The sequence below is a fragment of the Grampus griseus genome (assembly GCF_964374135.1).
Source record: "Grampus griseus genome assembly, chromosome: 19".
Classification (NCBI taxonomy): domain Eukaryota; kingdom Metazoa; phylum Chordata; class Mammalia; order Artiodactyla; family Delphinidae; genus Grampus; species Grampus griseus.
The window spans coordinates 3,886,316-3,907,161 of NC_139013.1; the positions used below are offsets into that span (position 1 = coordinate 3,886,316).

A 20,846-nucleotide genomic window follows, 5' to 3' on the forward strand; every position below is an offset into this window, starting at 1 on the left:
TGCACGCTTTGTCTTTCTGCCCCAGGCTAGATTGCCTCTGGGTGTCTGGGTCCTGGCCTTTATTTCTTTTGGCATTGAGATACCAGGGGGATCTCCGCCACGGCCTGGTAGGTGCCCCCTGACCTCCCCACGCGGCACAGCCAGAGTTTCCCCAGAGGCTGGCTCCCCAGCTCCTGCCTTGGGCTGAACCCAGGCTTGGGGAGGCCGACTTGGGAACCCTGGGGCACCTTGGCCAGGGTGAGGTGGGGGTGTAGCCCCTTGCAGGGCTGCAGCACTCTCAGCCCCTCGGCCTCCAGCCTCTGGCTGAGCACTTGGGCCATGTTCTCCAAAGGAGGGTCGGGGGGAGCACAGAGCACACGAGAGCCCAGGAACACCAGGCGCCTGAACCTGAGCCTCTGAGGGATCTGAAGCCCGGGGTCCGAGAGCACGCCTCTGAGTGCGTCGACCGCAGTCGCCACCTCCCCGGGGCCCGCCAGCCTCAGCAGGGCCACTGTCAGGTGCAGGGCCTGAGCAGGCACTGTGAACGCCGCGCAAGCTGGTGCATTTCGTACCAGTTCTTCTTGGACCTTAGCCACCCCGGCCTGCAGCTCAGCCTCTGTCACCATGAGGGCCACGAAGTGCGTGGGGCGGGGCCGGCGAGGGCCCACGGCCCCGGCTGCTCCACCGTCCACGGGCCAGACCCCGGAACCCCACTCCACTTCCGTCTCAGAGAGGCCTTCCGAGGGCCTTCCCGGGGCTACCACAGCCGGCAGCTTCCCACCCGGGGGCTCCAGGTCCCTGGCAGCGGCGGCGGCTGGCTTCAGCGCCCTTCTTGGCTGCATCCACGGGGAACCTTGGCCTCCAGGGCCGCCCAACTCCCGCTCCTGGATCCTCGATAACGTCCCTGCCAACGCCAGGCGCCCAGCTTCGGGGCCTCCGCCATCCAGGGCCAAGGCGGCCCGGAGTCCCGTCCAAGCTGGCTGTACGCGCCCTCCCGCACCGGTGCCAAGACGGGTCGCAGCTACACCGTCCTGTGCGCCTCCGGCCCCGGCCGTGTCCCCACCGCTGAGCGCACCTCCGGCCCCGTACGCGTCCTCGCCGTCACTCTCGTCCCCGGTCCCGGTCCCATGCACGTCCCCGCCCCTGTCTCCGCCGTCGTGCGCGCCCCCGGTCCCGTGCGCGTCCACGCCGTTGCTCTCACCTCCGGCTCCGTGCACGTGCTCGCCGTCGCTCGCATGCCCGGTCTGGTGCGCGTCCTCGCCGTCGCCCTCCTCTCCGACACCGTGCGCATCCCCGCCGTCGAGCGCGTCCAGGATGGTGGACCCGCGGCCCGCAGCCAAGCCCGAGCCGAAGACGAGGTCCGTACGCGAGGCGCGGTCCCACACCAGACGGCCGCGGAAGCGGAAGTAGCGCACCCGGTGCTGCGGCACGGCCAGAACGCCCGGCCCGAGCGCCGCCAGAGGCTCGTCCCAGCAGAAGGAAAGGAAGGGCTTCTCGCGCACACCCAGGAAGCGGTCGACGTAGCCCACGGAAAAGTCGGCCGGGTCGAGGCGCGGGTCCCAGCGGATGCGCTGGATGACAGCCGCAGCCGTGCGCAGCGGCGGCTTCTTGGCTTTGGCCTCTGCTTCGGGCTCGCCTCTAGGCTGCGGCGGCGCCGGCGCCCCGGGGTGGGGCTGGCGGCAGCGGGCACCGAAGCGGCAGCGGCCCTCCAGGAAGAAGCGGCAGGCCGGCGGCGGCGCGGGTTCCGCGCTGGGGGCCCCCACGGGCGGCTCCGGCCCTTCGGCCGCCGCCATGGGAGTGGGGTGCGGCTGGCGCGCTCGCCCCGCTCAGGCCGTTCCCGCACCTGGGTCAGTCCTGCCGGCACGGGCGCCAGGCACCGCTGTGACGTCACGGGCGAGGCTCAGGCCCCGCCCCGACCTGGAAAGCACCTCGCGCGTGAGACGGCCCTCCGCGGTGCCCTGGAGGCGCCTGACCCTTGCGGCCAAGCGGTTTTTATCTGTGGCTCCGGCCCCAACCCAATAATTTACATATGCGGCCCCGCCCCCACAACCCAAATACCTTACAGGTGCGGCCCCGCCTCTTCTGGCCCCTTAGTGAGCTTGGCTCCGCTACCTAATGATTTACAAGTGCGGCCCCGCCACTCTTGCTCCTTAGAGAAGCTGGCCCCGTCCCTAGTCCAGTGCTTTAACGATGCGGCCCCGCGCTCTCTTGGCCCCTGACGAGCTGGGCTCGCACACCCCGCACGCCTAATGATTTGCATGTGCTATCACGCCCCTCCGGGCATTCGTTGGGCCTCGCCCTCCGCGGGACAACCGGACGCCTGTAGGCTCAGAACGAACTTCGTAGCCCGGATTTGGGACGCAACTGTCGCCCTCAGGATGACACAACTTTGGGGCGTCCCTTTTCTACGGGGACCACGCCTCTTCCCGGCCACTTTTCCTGTGCGGCCGCTCCCGGGGTAAAGGACAGCTCGCCTGGGCTGGGTCCACTGGAGACGCGGAGCTCACGGGGTCACAGCCGTCGGCCGGCCCGAGGGAGCGAGTCAGGCCGGGCCCGGGACCGCGTCCGGCAGGCGGCGGCGGCGGCGACGCGCAGCCAACACTGCTGAAAAAACCAGGCTGTGGGAGCGGCCACTTCGCAACCCCGCCCCTGGGAGGGGCACCACCCAGCCACGCCCCTGGCTCTCTTAAAGGGGCCGCATCCCATTACACCAGGTTAATCCTGAGACCTCCACCCACCTGGCTGGGACCGGAACCCCACGTGACATACCTAGCTCTTAAAGGCGCCAGGACCTCATCACCCCTCCCCGTCCCCCCTTCCCACATGCAAAGTAAACAGACAAAACCCGGGGCACAGACCTTGTCGGTTTATGTATAAAGAAGTGGGGAGCTGGACGGTAAGGGCGCAGGGAATGGGGGTGCCTACAGGCCGATGACGTCGTCCAGCTCGAGGTCCGCGTTGGGGAGGCAACGGGCCCTAGGGTGCTGCGCCCCGGGGCCGGGGTCCACGTCGGGCTTGGCGGCAGCGGCGCCCGGGCGTTCCGCGTCCATGACGCCCAGCACTGCGTCCAGCATGGAGGGGCCCAAATCCAGGTGGAAGGACAGCAGCGGGTCGGCGGGCGCTGGCGCGCGGAGGGCGGGCGGCGGGGGCTGCGGCACGGCGGGCGGCGGCGCGGAGCGCGGGGCCCCCGCGGGCGGCGGCCGGGGCTCAGGGGGTGGCCCGCCGCCGTGGCGGCTCAGGAACGAAGTGTCTCCGAAGGCGTCGCCGCCGCGCCCCACGTGCAGAGTGTGCCGGAAGTCGCCGAGCGGCGCGGAGATGGACAGAGCGCCGCGCTCCGGCCGTTTCTTGGGCTGCGCGGGGCCCAGCTGCTTCAGGACCGGCATCTGCAGGATAGGGACGGGTTAGCACGGCCTACCCCGGGAGGACGCTACCGAGGCCTTCCGTGTTCCCAGCCCTGGGCGTAGCACGCCGTTCAGAGGATGCTCTCCATAAGTACAGGATGATGGTGGTGGGATCACTCCCATTTTACAAGTGGGGAAACTGAGGCTCCCAGAGGTCCGAGGTTACAGCTGCTTGATTCAAATCTCAGACTCAAATTTAGGTCTGCCCATATGTTAATTCCACTAAGAACTAACGTTTGAGCTTTTATAGGTCAGAGAACAAGCAACATGCTTCACCAAGCCTTTTGGACTGCTTCCCAAACTTGACAGAAACTCCAGCTTAAACACAGGGCCATCCACCATGAAGACAGGGCGGACTCTGTCCTTTGGGTGCAACAGACACAGTGCCCAGGGCCCGCCACATTTCTAGAGGCCCGCACACATGTTTAAACGTTTTGTTATTATTTTTTTGAACCTCTTGTCCTTTACTGAGGCCACTGGTCCCCAGCTCCCGCAGGGCAGGGACACGGGCCCAGGTCTTCCTCTCCAGCCCCGCCACCTTTGGGGCCTGCAGAGCCCACAAAACCCCGGGGAGCACAGATGAGACCCTCCCCCTCAACACATGGTGTACAGAAGCCCCTTCCCAGACGGGGCTGCCGTGTTTTATTTTAAAACGTCTGGATTATGTTTGCCTTTATACCAACGCAGTCGTAAAATATAATTATTATATATATATATATAATTATCTCCATGAAAGCTTTGCCTAGAACATACAAAAGTCATCATGTAGGCTGGCCTGAGGATTGTAATTTGGGAGATTTAGGGTGGGCCTGGGAAATCTATATATTTGCACAGCATTTTATAATTTGAATAATCTGGTTTTGAAAAAAACATATAAGTCTTACTTCTTGGAAAACAAGAGTAACAATAATAATCATGCAAATTTTCCTGTGTTAAAACATGGCAAGAATGGCATAAATTCCAAACGGGCAGCTCATGAACTGTTAACTAGGTACCCTATAGCTACATGACTGCATCAGACTCGATGGTAAATAGATATGCCTGCCAACCTTTGCCCATATCCTGGAACTTGGCCGTTTCTATGGAACTTCTGGGAGGGACTTTGATGACCTTGTACTTTTGTTTTAACAGTCACTGTTATTATAATAATAACAATTTTAAAAAAAACCTTTCCATTTGAATTGAAGCCCCACCCTTTGCCAACTGGATGAATTGGGATAAATTATGTGATTGCTCTCTGTCTGTTTTCTATCTGGAAAATGGATAAAATGACACTACCTTCCTTGCAGGACGCATAGAAATACTCAGTCAAAGAAAACTATATTTTTAACAGTGCCAGCCAACTGATAGTGTTGGGGAGGGGCATGTGTTCCCAAACAAAACTGTGGAACAAAATTTAGATCAAATCCTATGAAGCAGGCAAAGCAGCCAGCCTTGTCCTTTCAGGGACCAGCACCGTGGGAAAGATCAGTGATAACGTGGAGAAAAATTAAAGCCAAAAGGATTTGAAATAATTGTAGATGGATATGTTCTGAGAGCTGCCTTCTCCCCTACCCAAACACACACACACACACACACACACACACACACACACACACACACTTTACAGTTACTTCTGGAAAAACCAGTCTTGATTTACCACCTCTGTCGTGTTTCTCAAACTTCCCTGACCTCAACCTAGATGAATAAATATATTTTATTGCAATCTGGCACACAGTCACCATTCCTTCCCCACCCACAACCACACCCCCCCCCACATAAGGGAAACAAACATTTTGTGAATTGAGACCTACTCTTATCTCATGCTAGGCACTCAGTTTCAATTCTATTTTATTATTTATTTAATAACTAACTAAATAAATGCCTGCATGATGCATTTACCCTGCACCATGCAGGATCTTAGTTCCCCGGCCAGGGATCGAACCCACACTCCCCCCCGCCCCCCCACCCCACCCCCCCGCAGTGGAAGCACGGAGTCTTAACCACTGGACTACCAGAGAACTCCCTATTTTTCTTTTTTAATGCTGACCTCTGCTCATTCATGAATCTCAATCCACAGTTTAAAAAAAAAAAAAATCCTGTCTCAGAGCTAGCAGCACCCCTTATCCCTGGGCAGTGGTTCATAGTTCAAAAGAGCAGAACTCAGAAAGCCAACTGCCCAGACTTGGATCTGACTGTGCCCACTGCTGTGTAACTTTGGGCAAATTACTTAACCTTTCTGACCTCACTTGCTCATCTCAAGAATGGAATGACGCTCATATAATAATTCAGTCTCTTGGCAAGAATTGGGGAGATGTTGCCCATGGAAAGTCTTAGCACAGTAGCCAGTGCACAGCAAATGCTCAATAAATGCTCAGTGGAGTCCTACTTTGGATCATTCTCCCCTGTCCCAGAGAAGGAAATAGATGCTCAGAGATGGTACATGACTTGCCCAAGGTCACAAAGCCAGCTCTGTGGGACTCCAGAGCCCAGAGTTACTGCTTCCACTGCCTGCTGTCCCTTGAACTGGCTCCTCCCTGGATGGCTCTCAGCTATTGCCTCTTCTCCCTGCCCACCCCCTACCTTGCCCCTCATCCCATCCTCCTATCACCCTACAAGGTGACATCACTGACATTTTCCAGCGCTCAGCAGCATATTAAGATCTTGGTTTCTGACACCAGACACAACAGGTTTGCCATTGCCTTTCTGTGGGACCCGGAACTAACTTCCTCAGCCTTAAGCCTTAGTTTACTCCTGAGAAATGGGAAATCAGAATGCCTGTTTGCAAGGGGTTGTCGTAGAGTACACGCATGATGCTGACATTCTATTTCCCGAGAACTTATTCTGGGCCAGGCAGGGGTCTAAGTGCTTCACACAAATGAATGAACTCATTTAATCCTTGGAACAACCCAGTGAGGGGAGACGGCTGTTATTTTGTCCCTTTTACAGATGTGGGTGGCACCTGAGGCACAGAGAGGTGAAGTGACTTGCCCTGGATCACACAGTAGCAAATGTTGGGGGCTGACTCTGGAACCCAGGCAGACGAACTCCGGCGTCAAAGGATGATGTGATACTGCCCACAGCCGCCAAAGGATAGGGTGCGCAGACCCATGGAGGAAACAGTGTTTTGACATCAAGGCCAGGGATTGCCTACACCCTTGACTGTGTTTGCCTGTCTGCTTTGCTTTTTCCCATTCTAGATAACAACGGGTTCAAAATTGTTTTTGAAAGCTACCACTTCTCCTCGCTAGCTCTGAGACCTCGGGGGCCAGTCACTCCACTTCTCCGAGCCTCCGTGTCCCCTTGAACAGAAGGCTCTATCTCCCTTGCTGTGTGCTTGACGCAATGAGGTCACACTCGGAAAAAGGCCGTCACAGGCCCAAGCTCTGTACAGAGGGGCTGCTGTTGTGACAATCTGAAAGCAGGCAGAGAGCGGGAGCCAGGATGGGACCCTGGGACGCGGTGATCGCGCGCACTCGCTAAGCCGCCTTCCTCCCGCCTCCACCCGCCCCCTCTCTTTCCGGGCCGAGGCTCCAGCTGCAGGGGTGGGGGGCACAGCTGGCTCACCTCTGTCCTCTCCGGGCCCCAGCCCCGCCAAGAGGAAATAACAACCCACTGCAGATCCAGCCCGACTGGTCCTCAGCCCTTTGGGACAGGCAACAAGGAGGGTGGGACCCAGACGGCGCAGGGGGACCCGCGATTGGGAGCCCCCGACCCCCTCGGGGCTCCAGTGCGCGCTTCCTGAGGCCACGTGGCTGCGGCCCAGGATTTCAGCAGCCGCGGCCGCCGTCCCTTTGGCCGGCTGTCCGGCTCCCCTCCAGACCTGACCGGGGACCCTGGGCCACCACTGCCCCGTACCTCGTGGTCCCCGCTGAACCAGGCAGGCAAACTCTCAGGCTCCGGCTCAAGCTGGGAACCCCGTCTTCTTGGTTCGGAGCCCGCCTCCGCCTCCCAGTCCCAGGCCCGCGCCTTCTTCCTTCTTCCTCCGGGCGGGATCTCACCTGGCAAAGGAAGTGTCATACGGAACCTGGAGGGGCATCCAGGACCCAGGCGGCCGGGCCCAGAGTGCCACCCCCTTCTCTCTTAGGTTCCAGGAGTCCTGGCTCCTAGCTCTCTTGATCCTTAGCCTCAGGAGTCCGGACCCCCAGCCCCTCCTCCCTCAGACCCAGGAGTCCAGGTCCCCGGCCCCTCCTCCCTCAGACCCAGGAGTCCAGACCCCCATCCCCTCCCCCCTCAGACCCACGGGTCCAGGCCCCCGGCCCCTCCCCCCTCAGACCCAGGGGTCCAGGCCCCCGGCCCCTCCCCCCTCAGACCCAGGAGTCCAGGCCCCCGGCCCCTCCCCCCTCAGACCCAGGAGTCCAGGCCCCCGGCCCCTCCCCCCTCAGACCCAGGAGTCCAGGCCCCCATCCCCTCCCCCCTCAGACCCACGGGTCCAGGCCCCCGGCCCCTCCCCCCTCAGACCCAGGAGTCCAGGCCCCCGGCCCCTCCCCCCTCAGACCCAGGAGTCCAGCTCCCCGGCCCCTCCCCCCTCAGACCCAGGAGTCTGAGCCCCAACCCGGGCAGACCCTGGCATGGAGTCCCTTCTTTACCTGCACCGGGATCTGAAGTGTCAGCCCCTCTCGGGGGCCATGGTAGGAGCCCAAAGGGGCGCAGAGTCACGCCCAGTGCAGCTCAGTGTGTCTGGGGCAGAGAGGGTTAAGGCGTAGGTCCCTCCCAGCCTTCCTTATCCCCCAAAAGTTTGCCTCTAGGATTTAAAGGACTAGGAAGTAGCGGTGGAAAAGCTGAGGCCCCTCCGGGCTGAGTGTGGGCCAGGGGAGGAGGCTGGCACTGGGTGTGCGCCCGCCCAGAGAACACGGCAGACGGGGCGGGGGATGGATGGATGGACAGGGCGGCCCCCAGCTCGGCCCCTCCCCCTGCCAGCCTGGAATTTCCTGAAACTGGGGAAGTCTGGCTGTGTAGAATAATTTCTTCCAGATTGCAGCTGTTGAGGGAGTATGTGCGGGCTTGAAAGAGAGAGAGAAAAACAGACAAGGTCAGGCAGTAAGACCAGCAAAAGGATGGATGTGACCTCGGAGGGGCAGCTCTCACCCTGCCTTGGAGAGTTCCCGGGATGAATATCCCTGCCGGGAGCGACTCGTCCACAGAAAGGTCATGACATCACCGAGTGCCAGTGCCTAGCGGCGACAAGAAGAGTCAGATGTGGGTGTGAGGAAGATCCCTCAGCGGCCAGTGTGCCAGAGGGCCTGACCTGGGGGAGGTAGAGGCCCCGGGGAGGAGGCTGGCTCCGCGGTGCGCTGGGGCTGGGATGCTGGGGCCGGAGAGGGAGAGAGTTAGTTTCATAGATAACAAGGAGGTGTGGCTTGCCCTGAATCTTGAAGGAGTGGGACAGAGACAAAAAGTGACAACAATCCAGGGACTTCCCTGGCGGTCCAGTGGTTAAGACTCTACGCTTCCACTGCAGGGGGCACAGGTTCGATCCCTGGTCTAGGAACTAAGATCCTGCATGCCACGTGGCGTGGCCACAAAATAAAAGTTTTAATTATTTTCTATTGACGTTAGCTTCACATAACATAAAATGACTCATTTTAAAGTGGTATGTAGGGGACTTCCCTGGTGGCACAGTGGTTAACATTCCACCTGCCATGGGTTCGAGCCCTGGTCCGGGAAGATTCCCACATGCCGCGGAGCATCTAAGCCCGTGCGCCACAATACGGAGCCTGCGGTCTAGGGCCCGCGAGCCACAACTACTGAGCCCACGTGCCTAGAGCCCGTGCTCCGCAACAAGAGAAGTCACGGCAACGAGAAGCCCTCACACCTCAACGAAGAGTGGCCCCTAGAGTTGGCAACTAGAGAAAGCCCGTACGCAGCAACAAAGACCCAACGCAGCCAAAAATAAATTAATTAATTAAATAATAAATTAATTAATAAAAAATAAAGTGGCATTTAGTACATTCACAATGTTGTGCAACCATCACCTCTATCTAGTCCCGAAACGCTTTCATCTCATCAAAAACAGAAACAAACAAAAACAAAACAAAAAACTCCTGTACCTGCTGAGCTGTCAGCTGGGGGCTGGTCTGCTCCAAGAGGCTGCCTGCATCCTTCCGGTGTTTTCCCTGTGTCTGTCCTCTGGCAACGGTAAGTTGAGCCCCTCTTATGCTTCAGGTGTCCCTGATTTGCAGGCCTGCCCCATCTCCCTCCTCCCTCCAGCCAGAAAAGCTCCTCTGCTTTTAGGGCTCATGTGATTTGGCTCGGCCCACCTGGAAAACACAGGCGTTATACATATATCACCATCGGTAATGGAGATGTATTCATATATGACCTGGTAATCAGCACAAGCTAATAGAGAAGTATACATAATTTATGTCAAGGAATTGGGAGTTTGCAATGCTAAGGGCTGGCAAGCCTGAATTCCATAAGGCAGACTGGAAACTCTCAGTCAGGCTAGGAGCTGACGCCTCGGTCTTTGTTTCTGGTTTGGTTTGGTGGTTGTTTTGAGCCCCGCCGCGTAGCATGCAGGATCTTAGTTCCCCAACCAGGGATCAAACCCACGCCCCCTGCATTGGAAAGGCAGAGTCTTAACCACTGGACCGCCAGGGAAGTCCCTGATGCTGTGGTCTTTAAGGCAGAATTTCTTCCCCATTTTGCAGTGAAGGCCTTTCAACTGATTGGGTGAGGCCCACCCACATTCTCGAGGGCCATCTCCTTTACCTAGAGTCAGCTGGGTATAGATGTTAGTCACACCTACATAACGGCTCCCCGGCCATACCTGGGTTAGTGTTTGGTTGAACAACCAGGTGCTACAGCCTGGCCAGGCGGACAAGTAAAATGAACCATCACGCCAGGATAATCTCCCCGTCTTAAGGTCCCTAACTTTAATCTTGTGTGCAAAGTCCCTTTGCTACCTGATACGACATATTCATCAGTTTCAGGGATTCATGCCTGGGTATCTTTAGAGGTGCATTCTGTCTACCCCAAGGACCCTCAGAGGGCAGATCCCGGGGGATGGTGGCGTGGCCACCAAGCTGGAGAGCCTGGGAGGAGGAACAGGTATACAAGAGCTGCTAGAGGCCATGCCCAGAAGAGAGGAAAGCAGGACCGGCTGCACGGGCAAGCGACCTGTGCAGTCTTGGGGGTCGCCACGCCTAGAAGGGCCCTCTGCACTTGGTTTCACGGTTTGCTCTATCTTCACATTATTAATCATTTTGAACAAGGGACCCCACATTTTCATTTGCAATGCACCCCGCAAATTAGGTAGCTGGTTCTGGGCTGAAGTGCGGGAAGAGCAGGGTTCTGGGATGAAGCAGCTGAGAAGGGTGACATTGAGAGATAAGAAAAGGGAAAGGAACTTGGACCAGGGCCGGGCAGCAGCCAGAGAAAGTGAAGGAGGAGGAGAGAGATGGGCTGCAGAAGCCCTGGAAGGACGCACAGGTCCCCTCTCTGCAGTCTCAGTCTGATTTAAACAACAACAACAAAAAGATCCACTGGATTTAATAGCAAGCCAGAGGTGACCGGTGGCCAGAGTGAGAACTGCCCATGGGGGCTGGGCAGGCGTAAGCCAGATTGTGGCTGGGGAGGCGAGGGAGAGAGTGAGGAGATGAAAAAGTGCAGAGGACTTGGGAGTCTGCTGTGAAAGAAAGGAGAGCAAGACAGGACGGATATCCGGGGGGAGAGGGAGGGGTCAGAGAAGGAGTTTGGTTTCTTTGCTCGGTTTGGATACACTTCCTGCTATTTTGTTTCTTTTTTGAAAAAGTAATTTTTAGTTACATAAAGGATATCCTCCTTGTAAAGAAAGAGAGGGAAATAACCCTAACTAATAAGGTTTTTTTTTTTTACATAGACATTTTTTTAACATCTTTATTGGAGTATAATGGCTTTACCATGGTGTGTTAGTTTCTGCTTTATAACAAAGTGAATCAGCTGTACATATACATATATCCCCATATCCCCGCCCTCTTGCGTCTCCCACCCTCCCTATCTCACCCCTGTAGGTGGTCACAAAGCACTGAGCTGATCTCCCTGTGCTATGCTGCTGCTTCCCACTAGCTATCTATTTTACATTTGGTAGTGTATATATGTCCGTGCCACTCTCTCACTTTGTCCCAGCTTACCCTTCCCCTTCCCCGTGTCCTCAAGTCCATTCTCTAGTAGGTCTGTGTCTTTATTCCCGTCCTGCCCCTAGGTCCTTCATGAACATTTTTTTTTTAGATTCCATATAAATATGTTTTAGCATACGGTATTTGTTTTTCTCTTTCTGACTTAACTTTTGATGACCTTGTCCAATCCAAGCCCCATGAAATTAGTTTGCAGTATCCACTTTCCAAATGAGCTGGGCTCTTACAAACACACTGACCAGCGTTTCTGCACCTCGGAGCTCTTGGCATTTGGGGCTGGATGGTTCTTTGTGGTGGGAGTATCCTGTGCACTGTGGGATGTTCAGCAGCGTCCCGAGGCTCCACCCACTAGATGCCAGTAGCTTCCCCCTCCCCAGGATTTAGACGACCAGCATTGCTTCCAAATGGCCCCTGGAGGGGGGATACTGCCCCTGGTTGAGAACAGCTGATCAACATGGTGCTCTAAGAAAACACATATTAAACACACATTTTAAACACACAAAGGAACTTTTACTGGACGGTTTTGGGCTACCACTTTTTCCCACTTGGCAGTTTCTTTTGGGACTCATTCATTGCTACTACATACAGACTTAAAGAGGGAGCTTGAGCTTACTTCAGCATTTGGAAGAAAGTATATAACAACAGTAATAGCAGCTAACATTTATCAAGGGCTTAGAATATTTTAGGAGCTGTTCTAAGATCTTTCCACATGTAACCTTAATCTTTGCAATAACTCTATGGGCGGGAGGGGGTTGGTATTATTATTCCCACTTTACAGATGGAGAAACTGAGGCACAGAGAGGGTTTTTTGGTTTGTCTCTTAACTTTTAGGGAACTTAGCTAATGCAGCCCTAAAGTGGCGCAGGCAGGATTTGAACTCAGGCAGGCTGACCCTGACTCAGAAGGAGAGATGGAAGATATAGGAGAGGTAGGTTCTATAAAGGACAGGACCCCCAGGAGCAGGGAAGAAAAGGGTCTGTCCAACAGAACTTTCTGGAATGATGGGACTGTCCAGTACAGTAGCCACATGTGGCTGTTGGGCACTTGAGATGCAGCTAGTGGGGCTGAGAAAGTGAAATTTTAATTGTATTTAATTTTCATTGATTCTACATGGAAATAGCCACTGGGGGCCAGTGGTCCAGGTATCGGGTAGCCCATGTCTAGAGCACTTGAGGAGGGTTTAGCCCAGGGCAGCGGGGGCTGCCTCTTGAAGGAGCAGGTGGAAGGATAGAGGGGTGACTGCAGCCTGGGTCAGTGTACAGGTGGGGCGGTGCTTCGGGGGCTCTACTCCACCGGCCTGGATCCGGGTGAGGCAGAGGCAGGGGTGGAGGAGGTGAGGCGTTCAGCTGTGCTGGGAAGGGAGGGGAAGCTGGTTCGGATCCGAGCCCCAGACGAACTGCAGGACGAGTCTGCTGAACACCTGCTGTGTGCGGGCTCTGTTCGAAGCACTCCATCTTATTACCTCATTTAGTCCTCATATCAACCTATGAGGCAGGTGCTGTTATTATGTCCATTGAGCAGATGAGGAAACAGAGTCAGCATGGCAGGGCCTCTACCAAAGGCCACGGAGAGCAGAGACCACAAGCAAGGGGACCTATGCGTGGAGTTTGGGCATTTCCCCAGCTTCTCAGGAGTGGGCAGACGATGCTGAGTGGGGAGTGACCCAGGGTTCGGGTTTTCCCATCAGGAAGTATTTCCAACAACCCAAAGGACTTTGAAAGAGCCTCATCTAGATGCAGCGGGAGAGAGGAGGAAGCCAGAGAGGGTAGGGACAGACGGGGTGAGAGAGAGAGAGCAAGGGAGGGAGGGAGACAGAGAGACAGAGACAGATGACTTCCCTGGCGGTTCAGCGGTTGAGACTCCACGCTTCCACTCCAGGGGGCGAGGGTTCGATCCTTGGTCAGGGAACTGAGATCCTGAAAGTCATGCAGTGCGGCCAAAAAGAAAAAAAAGAAAAGAAGAAGAGCTGGAGACAGGATCTGTGCCAACAGAGGGAGCCCTGGGAGTGCAGCCAGTCTGGTGTGAGCTCTGTCTCTGGAGCTCCCTCCTCCTTCCAGCTGAGCTGGCGCCCAATGCATCCCCACCCCCACCCCCCAACACACACAGCTTGCAAGGAGTTTTCTTTCTTTCCTTGGTTTGGATACATTCGCTGCTATTTCTGCTTCTTCTTTTGTAAAGTAATTTTTAGTTACACAAATGATACCTGAATACATCCTCCTTGCAAAGAGAGAAAGGAAAGATTTTTTCTTCTTTCTTTTTTTTGGCCACACCTCACAGCTTGTGGGATCTTCGTCTCCAACCAGGGATTGAATCTGGGCACTCGGCAGTGAGAGCACGGAGTCCTAACCACTGGACCTCCAGGGAATTCCGCCCCCCCCCACCCCCTTGTAAAGAGAGAAAGGAAAATAACCCTAACTAATAAGGTTTTAATGACCTCATCCCATCCAAGCCCCATAAAATTAGTTTGCAGTATCCACCTTCCAACTGGGCTGGGATCTTACAAACACATAGACCAGTGTTTCTGCACCTCGAAGCTATTGGCGCTAGGGGCTGGCTCACTCTTTGTGGTGGGAGGGTTGGGGGCCATCCTGTGCACTGTGGGGTGTTCCCAAGGCCCCACCAACTAGATGCCAGTAGCTCCCCCCTCCCCATGGTCTGGACAACCAACAATGTTTCCAAAGGACCATCTGCAGTTCCCTCCCCCTCTGGTTACAACCCCAGCAGGAAAAGTTCCTGGAATCCTTCGCAGGTTCTGTGAAGGAAATGAGTATCCTGGCACAACTGGCAAAGTGGAGGAAATAGGGAAGGGCCAAGAGATAATTGCTGCAAACTCCTGGCCAAAGTACCACGAGCCTCGCTCTTCCACCTGAGGGCGGGTCAGGGATTCCTAAGGTCCTTCCTGCCCTTCTGCTAAATGTGGGCAGGCGGGAATGTGACCAAAGCCTGTGCACTGGTGTCAGCCAGCCCTGGCTTGGAGCTCTTGCCTGTGTGACCCCGGCAAGCCACTTTTCAACTTGTAGCTTTAGTTTCTTCATCCGTGTCAGAGGTCCAAGGAACCTCACAGAAATCCTAACAATAATTCATAAAGGCAGCTATCATTACCAAACCCAAGCGGTTTGCCAGGCTGTGTCTAGGCACGTGACGATGACGGTAATAGTCATAACAGCTCACATCCTTGAATGAGTGCTAAGTAAATGCCAGGCACGCTACTCCACACATCTCGTGTATGAACTATTTCGTTTCTCACCAAAACCCCAAAAAGCAGGTGCTGGCATTATCCTCATTTGATAGATGACAAAGTAGAGGCAATCGGGTGACTTTCCCTAAGTCACAAAGTTAATAAAAGGCAGAGCTATGATCAAGTCTCAGGATGCCTGGCTCAAGATCTCGCACTCTTAGCCCAACTGCTTGCTTCCTATGAGAAACAGAATAGAATAATCTCTGATCACCTGTTTCCTTTGAAGCAGACACCATTATCATTGCCATTTTCCAGAAAAGCAAAGTGAGCCTCAGAGAGGCAGAATGACATTCCCAGGGACACAGAGCTGGCAAGAGGCAGATCTAGGTTTTGAAACCGGTTTGGGGTGAGCCCAGTCCATTATCTTTTGGCCATACCCAGTATCCGGTACCCTGAACCTGGTCTGGTAAAGGACAGTTCTGAGGTGGATAGGGGAAAACGAACATTATACGACACGCCGGTCTGCTCCAGTGGCTGTGATGCTGAGTGTGGGACCAACATCCCGGGCCTCTGAGAAGCTTTATCCCTATTCAGGATGCATGGATTGTGAAGGGAGTTTGAATTATTGCCAACTACAGCCATCCCCCGTACTTTTCCAAGTTACCCTCATGCTCTGACTGAATATGTCTTATCTGAATCCTGCATGGAGTCTACACAAGAGGACCAAAGATGGAGCTCAGCTGATGCCTACCTGATCACTGAGATATCAGAAGATGGGGGAGGCTGTGTTGCCTTCATAGACTCTGACCATGGTGCTGAAACTAGACTCAACAGTCAAATCCCCGTCAGCACCGTGGACAGCAGCCACAGAACCTACCTTCCTGGGGTTGGGTCCTGACGGTGAAATAGGGAGGGTGTCCAGATACAGGTCCGGGGGTGTTGGGGCCACGCAGAGAAGGAGCCAGAATTGTTCAGGAGGCAGGGAAGCTCAGTATGCAGATGAGGACCAGACTGGCCACAGAATGCTGTCATCAGGAGAAGACAACTTCTTTTCTACTCTACACTGGTGGAAGTAGCCAGACGGCAAAGTGGACGCACCCTAGACTTGGCCTGGTCATCAGGTTGTCTTTTATGGATATGCTATGGGTGTATAGTATGAGTGCAGTAAGAATGCACTCCTGAAATGTCAGGGCTGTGCTGCCTGCTTTACAAACATCATTACTTTTTTTCCTACTGCAGTAAGGTTCACATAACATAAAAGTGACTGTTAACCGTCTGAAAGCGTACAATTCAGTGGCATGTGGTGCATTCACAATCTTGTGCGACCATCACCGTTAACTGGCTCCAAGACATTTTCATCACCCCAACAGGAAACCCTGTACCCATTAGCCAGGGTTTGTCATAGAAACAAAACCAATAGGATGCATGTGAATATATATATATATCATACTCCACACACACACACACACACACACACACACACACACACACACACACACATTTTATGGAATATCCTCACACCATTATGGAGGCTGGCAAGTCCAAAATCTGAAGGGTGGGCTGCAGCCTGGAGACCTAGGAGAACTGTTGCTGAGGTTCAAGTCCAAAGGCAGTCTGCTGGCAGAATCCCTTCTCGCTCAGGAGAGGTCATTCTTCTGCTCAATTCAGGCCATCAGCTGATTGCATGAGGCCCACCCACATTATGGAAGACAATTTGCTTTACTAAAAATCCAATGATTTAGGGGCTTTGTTGGTGGCGCAGTGGTTAAGAATCTGCCTGCCCATGCAAGGGACACGGGTTCGAGCCCTGGTCCAGGAAGATCCCACATGCCACGGAGCCACGAAGTCCGTGCGCCACAACTACTGAGCCTGCGCTCTAGCGCCTGTGAGCCACACCTACTGAAGCCCGCATGCCTAGAGGCCGTGCTCCACAACAAGAGAAGCCACCGCAATGAGAAGCCCTCACACTGCAACGAAGAGTAGCCCCCGCTCGCAGCAACTAGAGAAAGCCGGCACGAAGCAACGATGACCCAGCGCAGTCAAAAGTAAATAAGTAAAATAATTTAATTAAAAATAATTCTTTTAAATCCAGTGATTTAAATGTTAATATCATCCAAAAACACCCTTGCAGAAACATCCAGAATGTCTGACCACATATCTGATCATGGCCCAGCCGAGGTGACACACAAAATTAAACATCACAAATCCTCCCCTTGTCAACTTGCATCTCCTTAAACCACACTTAACCTCCAGATAAAGACAATAACAACAATGAATGAGTGAATGACCTCTGCCAGCTCCCTGTCTCTATGGGGGATTTTGCTGAATGTGAGGCCAGCTTCCTGTTTCAGGGCTACAAACCCACTATTCCCCCTGCCCCCAGCCCAGTTGAGACATTTGGGGTTTCCAGAGCCTCCGTAACAAGGAAATGGGAATAAGCTGAGAAGAAGGTAAAAATACAGAGAAAACCCAGGGATGATTTCTGCACAGGGAACTTACACTGGACACAGGGATCCTCATCTGCTGGGGAATGTGGGACCAGAGCTGTGCTCCAGCTCCTACACACACACACACACACACACACACACACACACACACACACACAGCCGCGCTGCAGACTGCGTCCCTCACCCCACACAATCCCACCTGGGACTGGCAGCTGCCCTTCAGACCAGCCCAGATCATTCCTACCGACTGAGACCCCTGCTCTCCTTGTCCCAGGAATGACCCGGTCATTCCCATCCTGTGCCACCCTCCCAGCTGTCTCTGTTCCCCTAGAGTGGCCGTGGGCAGGGAGGGAGCCGCCCCCCGCAGCAGACATGCCCGGGGGCCCAGCCTGCTCTGACACCTCCCACGTCACCCTGAGCAAGACGTGACCAAGCCTCAGGGTCCTTAAGTCAAGTGGGGAAAATCACTCCGCAGTGATGGGAATTTAGAGGCTCATAGAATGGACCTGGGGGGGTCTTTTGGAGAGGATGATGAAAATGGTCTAAAATTGGATTGTGGTGATTTGCACAACTAAGTTTGTCAAAAAAAAAAAAAAGAAAAATTGAACTGAGCTACTAAAAGGAGTGAATTGCATTGTGTGGTGGTTTCCTCATAATAGACCCTGAGATCCTGCTCTCATCCCTCCTAGGGACCCTGCCCAGACCCTCTATCTGGGGGCAGGGTTCTGTGATCTCCCGGCGGCAGCTGACCTTCGTGTGCCGGGGCCCTGATAGGGTTAAGAGATTCCACTTGGAGAACAAGGACAATAGAAATGACTTCAAGAATGAGGATAGGGCTTCCCTGGTGGCGCAGTGCTTGAGAGTCCGCCTGCCGATGCAGGGGACATGGGTTCGTGCCCCGGTCCGGGAAGATCCCACGTGCCGTGGAGCGGCTGGGCCCGTGAGCCATGGCCGCTGAGCCTGTGTGTCCGGAGCCTGTGCTCTGCAACAGGAGGGACCACAGCGGTGAGAGGCCCGCGTATCGCAAAAAAAAAAAAAAAAGATTGAGGATAACATGTCTCAACTTGGTCCACACCAGACAGAGGCCAGATTTGGCATCACCATAATGAGCAAAGACACTGTCTGGCATTATTGCTGCCGCTATAAAAAAGAGTCTGGTTGGTCTGAGCCCAGTGAGCCCCTGGAGCTGGTGGTGACAGGTGAGGAGGTCTCTGCTCTGCCCTCAGGTTTGCCCCAGGTCCCTGGACCCTGTCCCCAGCTGTGTCCTCCGTCCACAGGCTCCCCTGCCCCCTCCTGACCTCCAAGCCCTCTGGCTCCCTCTTCCCTCTGCACACACATCTCTCTGCCTTCACACCTGGCTCAGGTCCCTGGAGCCTGGTCTCACCTGGACCCCACGGTGACCTGGGCACTCAGCCCCAGCATCAGGGTGGGCACAGAGCTGTCCCTGCTGGGCTGGCGGGGGGTGCGCTTCCAGAGATGGGGTGAGGACAGACCCCTTCAAGGGAACCTGCGTCTTTTCCCTCAGATGGTGTTGACTGTCCTTTCCACTGGGTGAGAATCTGTGGGGCCTCAGGTCATGTGTCCCCTGTGCTGTGATCCACTCCTCACTGGGCAAGTCACACGGTCCAGGGGGGCCCTGACCAGGGCTGGATGGTGCTTTGGGGCACCTTTGGGATGAGGCCGTCCCTGTCCCTGTGGGTGGTCAGCCCCGAGCTGTCCTGGAGTCAGGGTCCATCCAGGACACTCTGACCCCCTCCACACCCTCCTGGGGCCTCAGAGCAGACATTCCACTTGGATTCTGGGCAGTAAAGCAGGGCACCGCTGTAGGAGGTGCAGAGGGCGTGACGCTCCAGCAGAATGGAGCAGGGGCACTCTCCCTGATCTCCTGGTCCGGGCCCCATTTTCTCAGGAATCTCAGGGTGTTGTCTGGGATTGAGTGATGGCCAGATGTGGCCTGCTGTCGGATGCTCAGGGTGGGGAGGGGCCGGGGACAGACCCTCGGCAGCCCCCACACAGCATCAGCCCCCCTCCTACCCTGATCACAGGACCCGTGGAGACTTCAGCTCCGCCCACACTCAGCCCTACTACTCAGCTGGTGAGTAGCAGACCTCAGCCTGCAGGGGTTTCTGGGGGGGGTCTGTGCTGGGGATCAGGGCCTGGCCCTCTCCTGGGTTTGGATCAGGGAGTGGTGAGACCACAGGAAGGGGCTGGCCCGCGCAGGGCACTGGGGTGTCTCTGATATTCATAAGGTCCCTGATAACAATACCCACGGGACTGAGATAACCCTACCCCAGGCACCTGATGGCAGTAATGCCATGACAGGCCAACGTGGGAGGCACTTCCCAGACCTTCTGAGAGCCACCACCCCTTTTATTAATAATATGCAGAAATGAAGTTAAAGTTTCTCATCCAAAGGCACAGGGCTCTGAAGGGGAGGAACCAGCCCAGGTCAGCCAGACCCCAGACCTCGGGGTTTGGCCGCAGCTCCGCCGCGCCGCCTTGTGGGCAGAGTCCACTGCCGGCCCCACTCAGCACTGAGAGAAGGACAGAGGGACTGGCAGCTCATCCTCCACACTTGGACACTAGGAGAGACAGGGGACCTCTGATGGTTATGTCTGAACAGCTAGAAGGGAGGGCACTCTTGCAAAAGCCTGCAGTGGACATTGGAGGGTTTCCCTGTGGAATCATCCCTTTCTGAAGTCATCCAGTCAATTCTCTTGCTGGCAAGAGCTGGAGTCCTGAGACCCCCAATCAACTTCTAGGAGATTCATTCACCATGTGGCCCCTCCCACAATCAACTAGCTCCTTGGAGAGAACGTGTAGCACTTGTTTCAGAGACCCAGCTGTGGTCCCTTGGCTGTTTCCAAGGACCCAGCTTTGGTCCTACAGTCGCCCAGCTGAGTCCAGACACGTCCTGTGAATCCTCCCCTGCCCCCAGAGATCCGTTTTAATTGTCTTCTCAGCTGACTGTACAAACCTTCCTAGAGTTCATTTTCTGACCTTGAATCTGGGCTACACTTACGCAGCTGATAGCTAAGACCATGTTTTCTAGATCATGCTTCACGTTTTTCATCAATAAATGTCCTCACAGGCCCAACTGCGTCAGCCCTGCGTGTGGCGCCGGGGTACACAGGTTCTAGGTCCCGGTCTCTGCCTCCACAGTCACTCAAGACTTAGTGAGGGAACAAGACAAGATGAAAGGGTATCAGTGTTCTCTGATCCAAGTGTGCATCTCAGGGTCAGGGGTGAGTGAGGGAGATGTCTGAGGGGACTTGTGTCTGGGTGAAGGCGCAGAGCTGCCCCGCCTGCACACAGCACCAATCCCCCCAGATGCACATGGCCACGAATGCACAAACGCACACATATGTACACACACACCTGCACACACTGTAAAATGTATACAGGCATGCACAACCCATGAATGCTCGCATACACACATGCACACACCCACACGCACGGACACGTGTGGAGCGGGCGAGGGAGTTGATGAGACCACGACTGCACACGGAGGGTCCCTCAGGCTTTAGGTCCACCCAGAGGAACATGCAGGTCCCCATTTCCCACCCCTACTCCAGTTCATCCCCACTGGACGCCATGCATTCTCCAAACACAAGAGGACCCATCAGCTGTAGGACACTGTCCTTGATCTGACCTTCACCCCGTCACCTGGCTAATGCCCTTCAGGTTTGGGATTGGAGGCTGTTCATCCCAACAAGCTTGCAGTTGCTGCTGTAACGAACCCCTCACA

At 55.3% G+C, this 20,846-nt stretch overlaps 2 protein-coding genes across 4 annotated transcripts in view; both read right to left on the reverse strand.

Annotated features, from left to right (window-relative positions):
- Nucleotides 1-49: 49 nt before the first annotated feature.
- Nucleotides 50-1,787, reverse strand: LENG9 (leukocyte receptor cluster member 9). Its single transcript, XM_082677265.1, has one exon. The coding sequence runs from the start codon at nucleotides 1,770-1,772 to the stop codon at nucleotides 60-62; it is 1,713 nt and encodes a 570-aa protein (XP_082533391.1). The 5' UTR covers nucleotides 1,773-1,787; the 3' UTR covers nucleotides 50-59.
- A 1,046-nt stretch (nucleotides 1,788-2,833) lies between these two features.
- The window catches only part of CDC42EP5 (CDC42 effector protein 5), a 104,626-nt gene continuing 86,613 nt past the window's right edge, over nucleotides 2,834-20,846 (reverse strand). Inside the window, exons 9-14 of one of the 3 annotated variants that reach the window (XM_082677286.1) lie at nucleotides 11,713-13,389; nucleotides 9,410-9,619; nucleotides 8,448-8,533; nucleotides 7,949-8,362; nucleotides 7,218-7,360; nucleotides 2,834-3,362 (exon numbers count right to left, since the gene is read on the reverse strand). In XM_082677286.1, coding sequence (XP_082533412.1) covers nucleotides 2,901-3,362 — 462 coding nt within the window. In that variant the 5' untranslated portion in view covers nucleotides 7,218-7,360; nucleotides 7,949-8,362; nucleotides 8,448-8,533; nucleotides 9,410-9,619; nucleotides 11,713-13,389 and the 3' untranslated portion in view covers nucleotides 2,834-2,900. Of the gene's footprint in view, nucleotides 3,363-7,217; nucleotides 7,361-7,948; nucleotides 8,363-8,447; nucleotides 8,534-9,409; nucleotides 9,620-11,623; nucleotides 11,649-11,712; nucleotides 13,390-20,846 lie in introns of those variants that run through there. The other 2 variants (XM_082677288.1, XM_082677287.1) reach the window with 2 other exon arrangements.

Bases quoted from the DNA above. Each gene is read 5' to 3' on its own strand.
- LENG9 (XM_082677265.1), bottom strand. From the start codon at position 1,772: ATGGCGGCGGCCGAAGGGCCGGAGCCGCCCGTGGGGGCCCCCAGCGCG.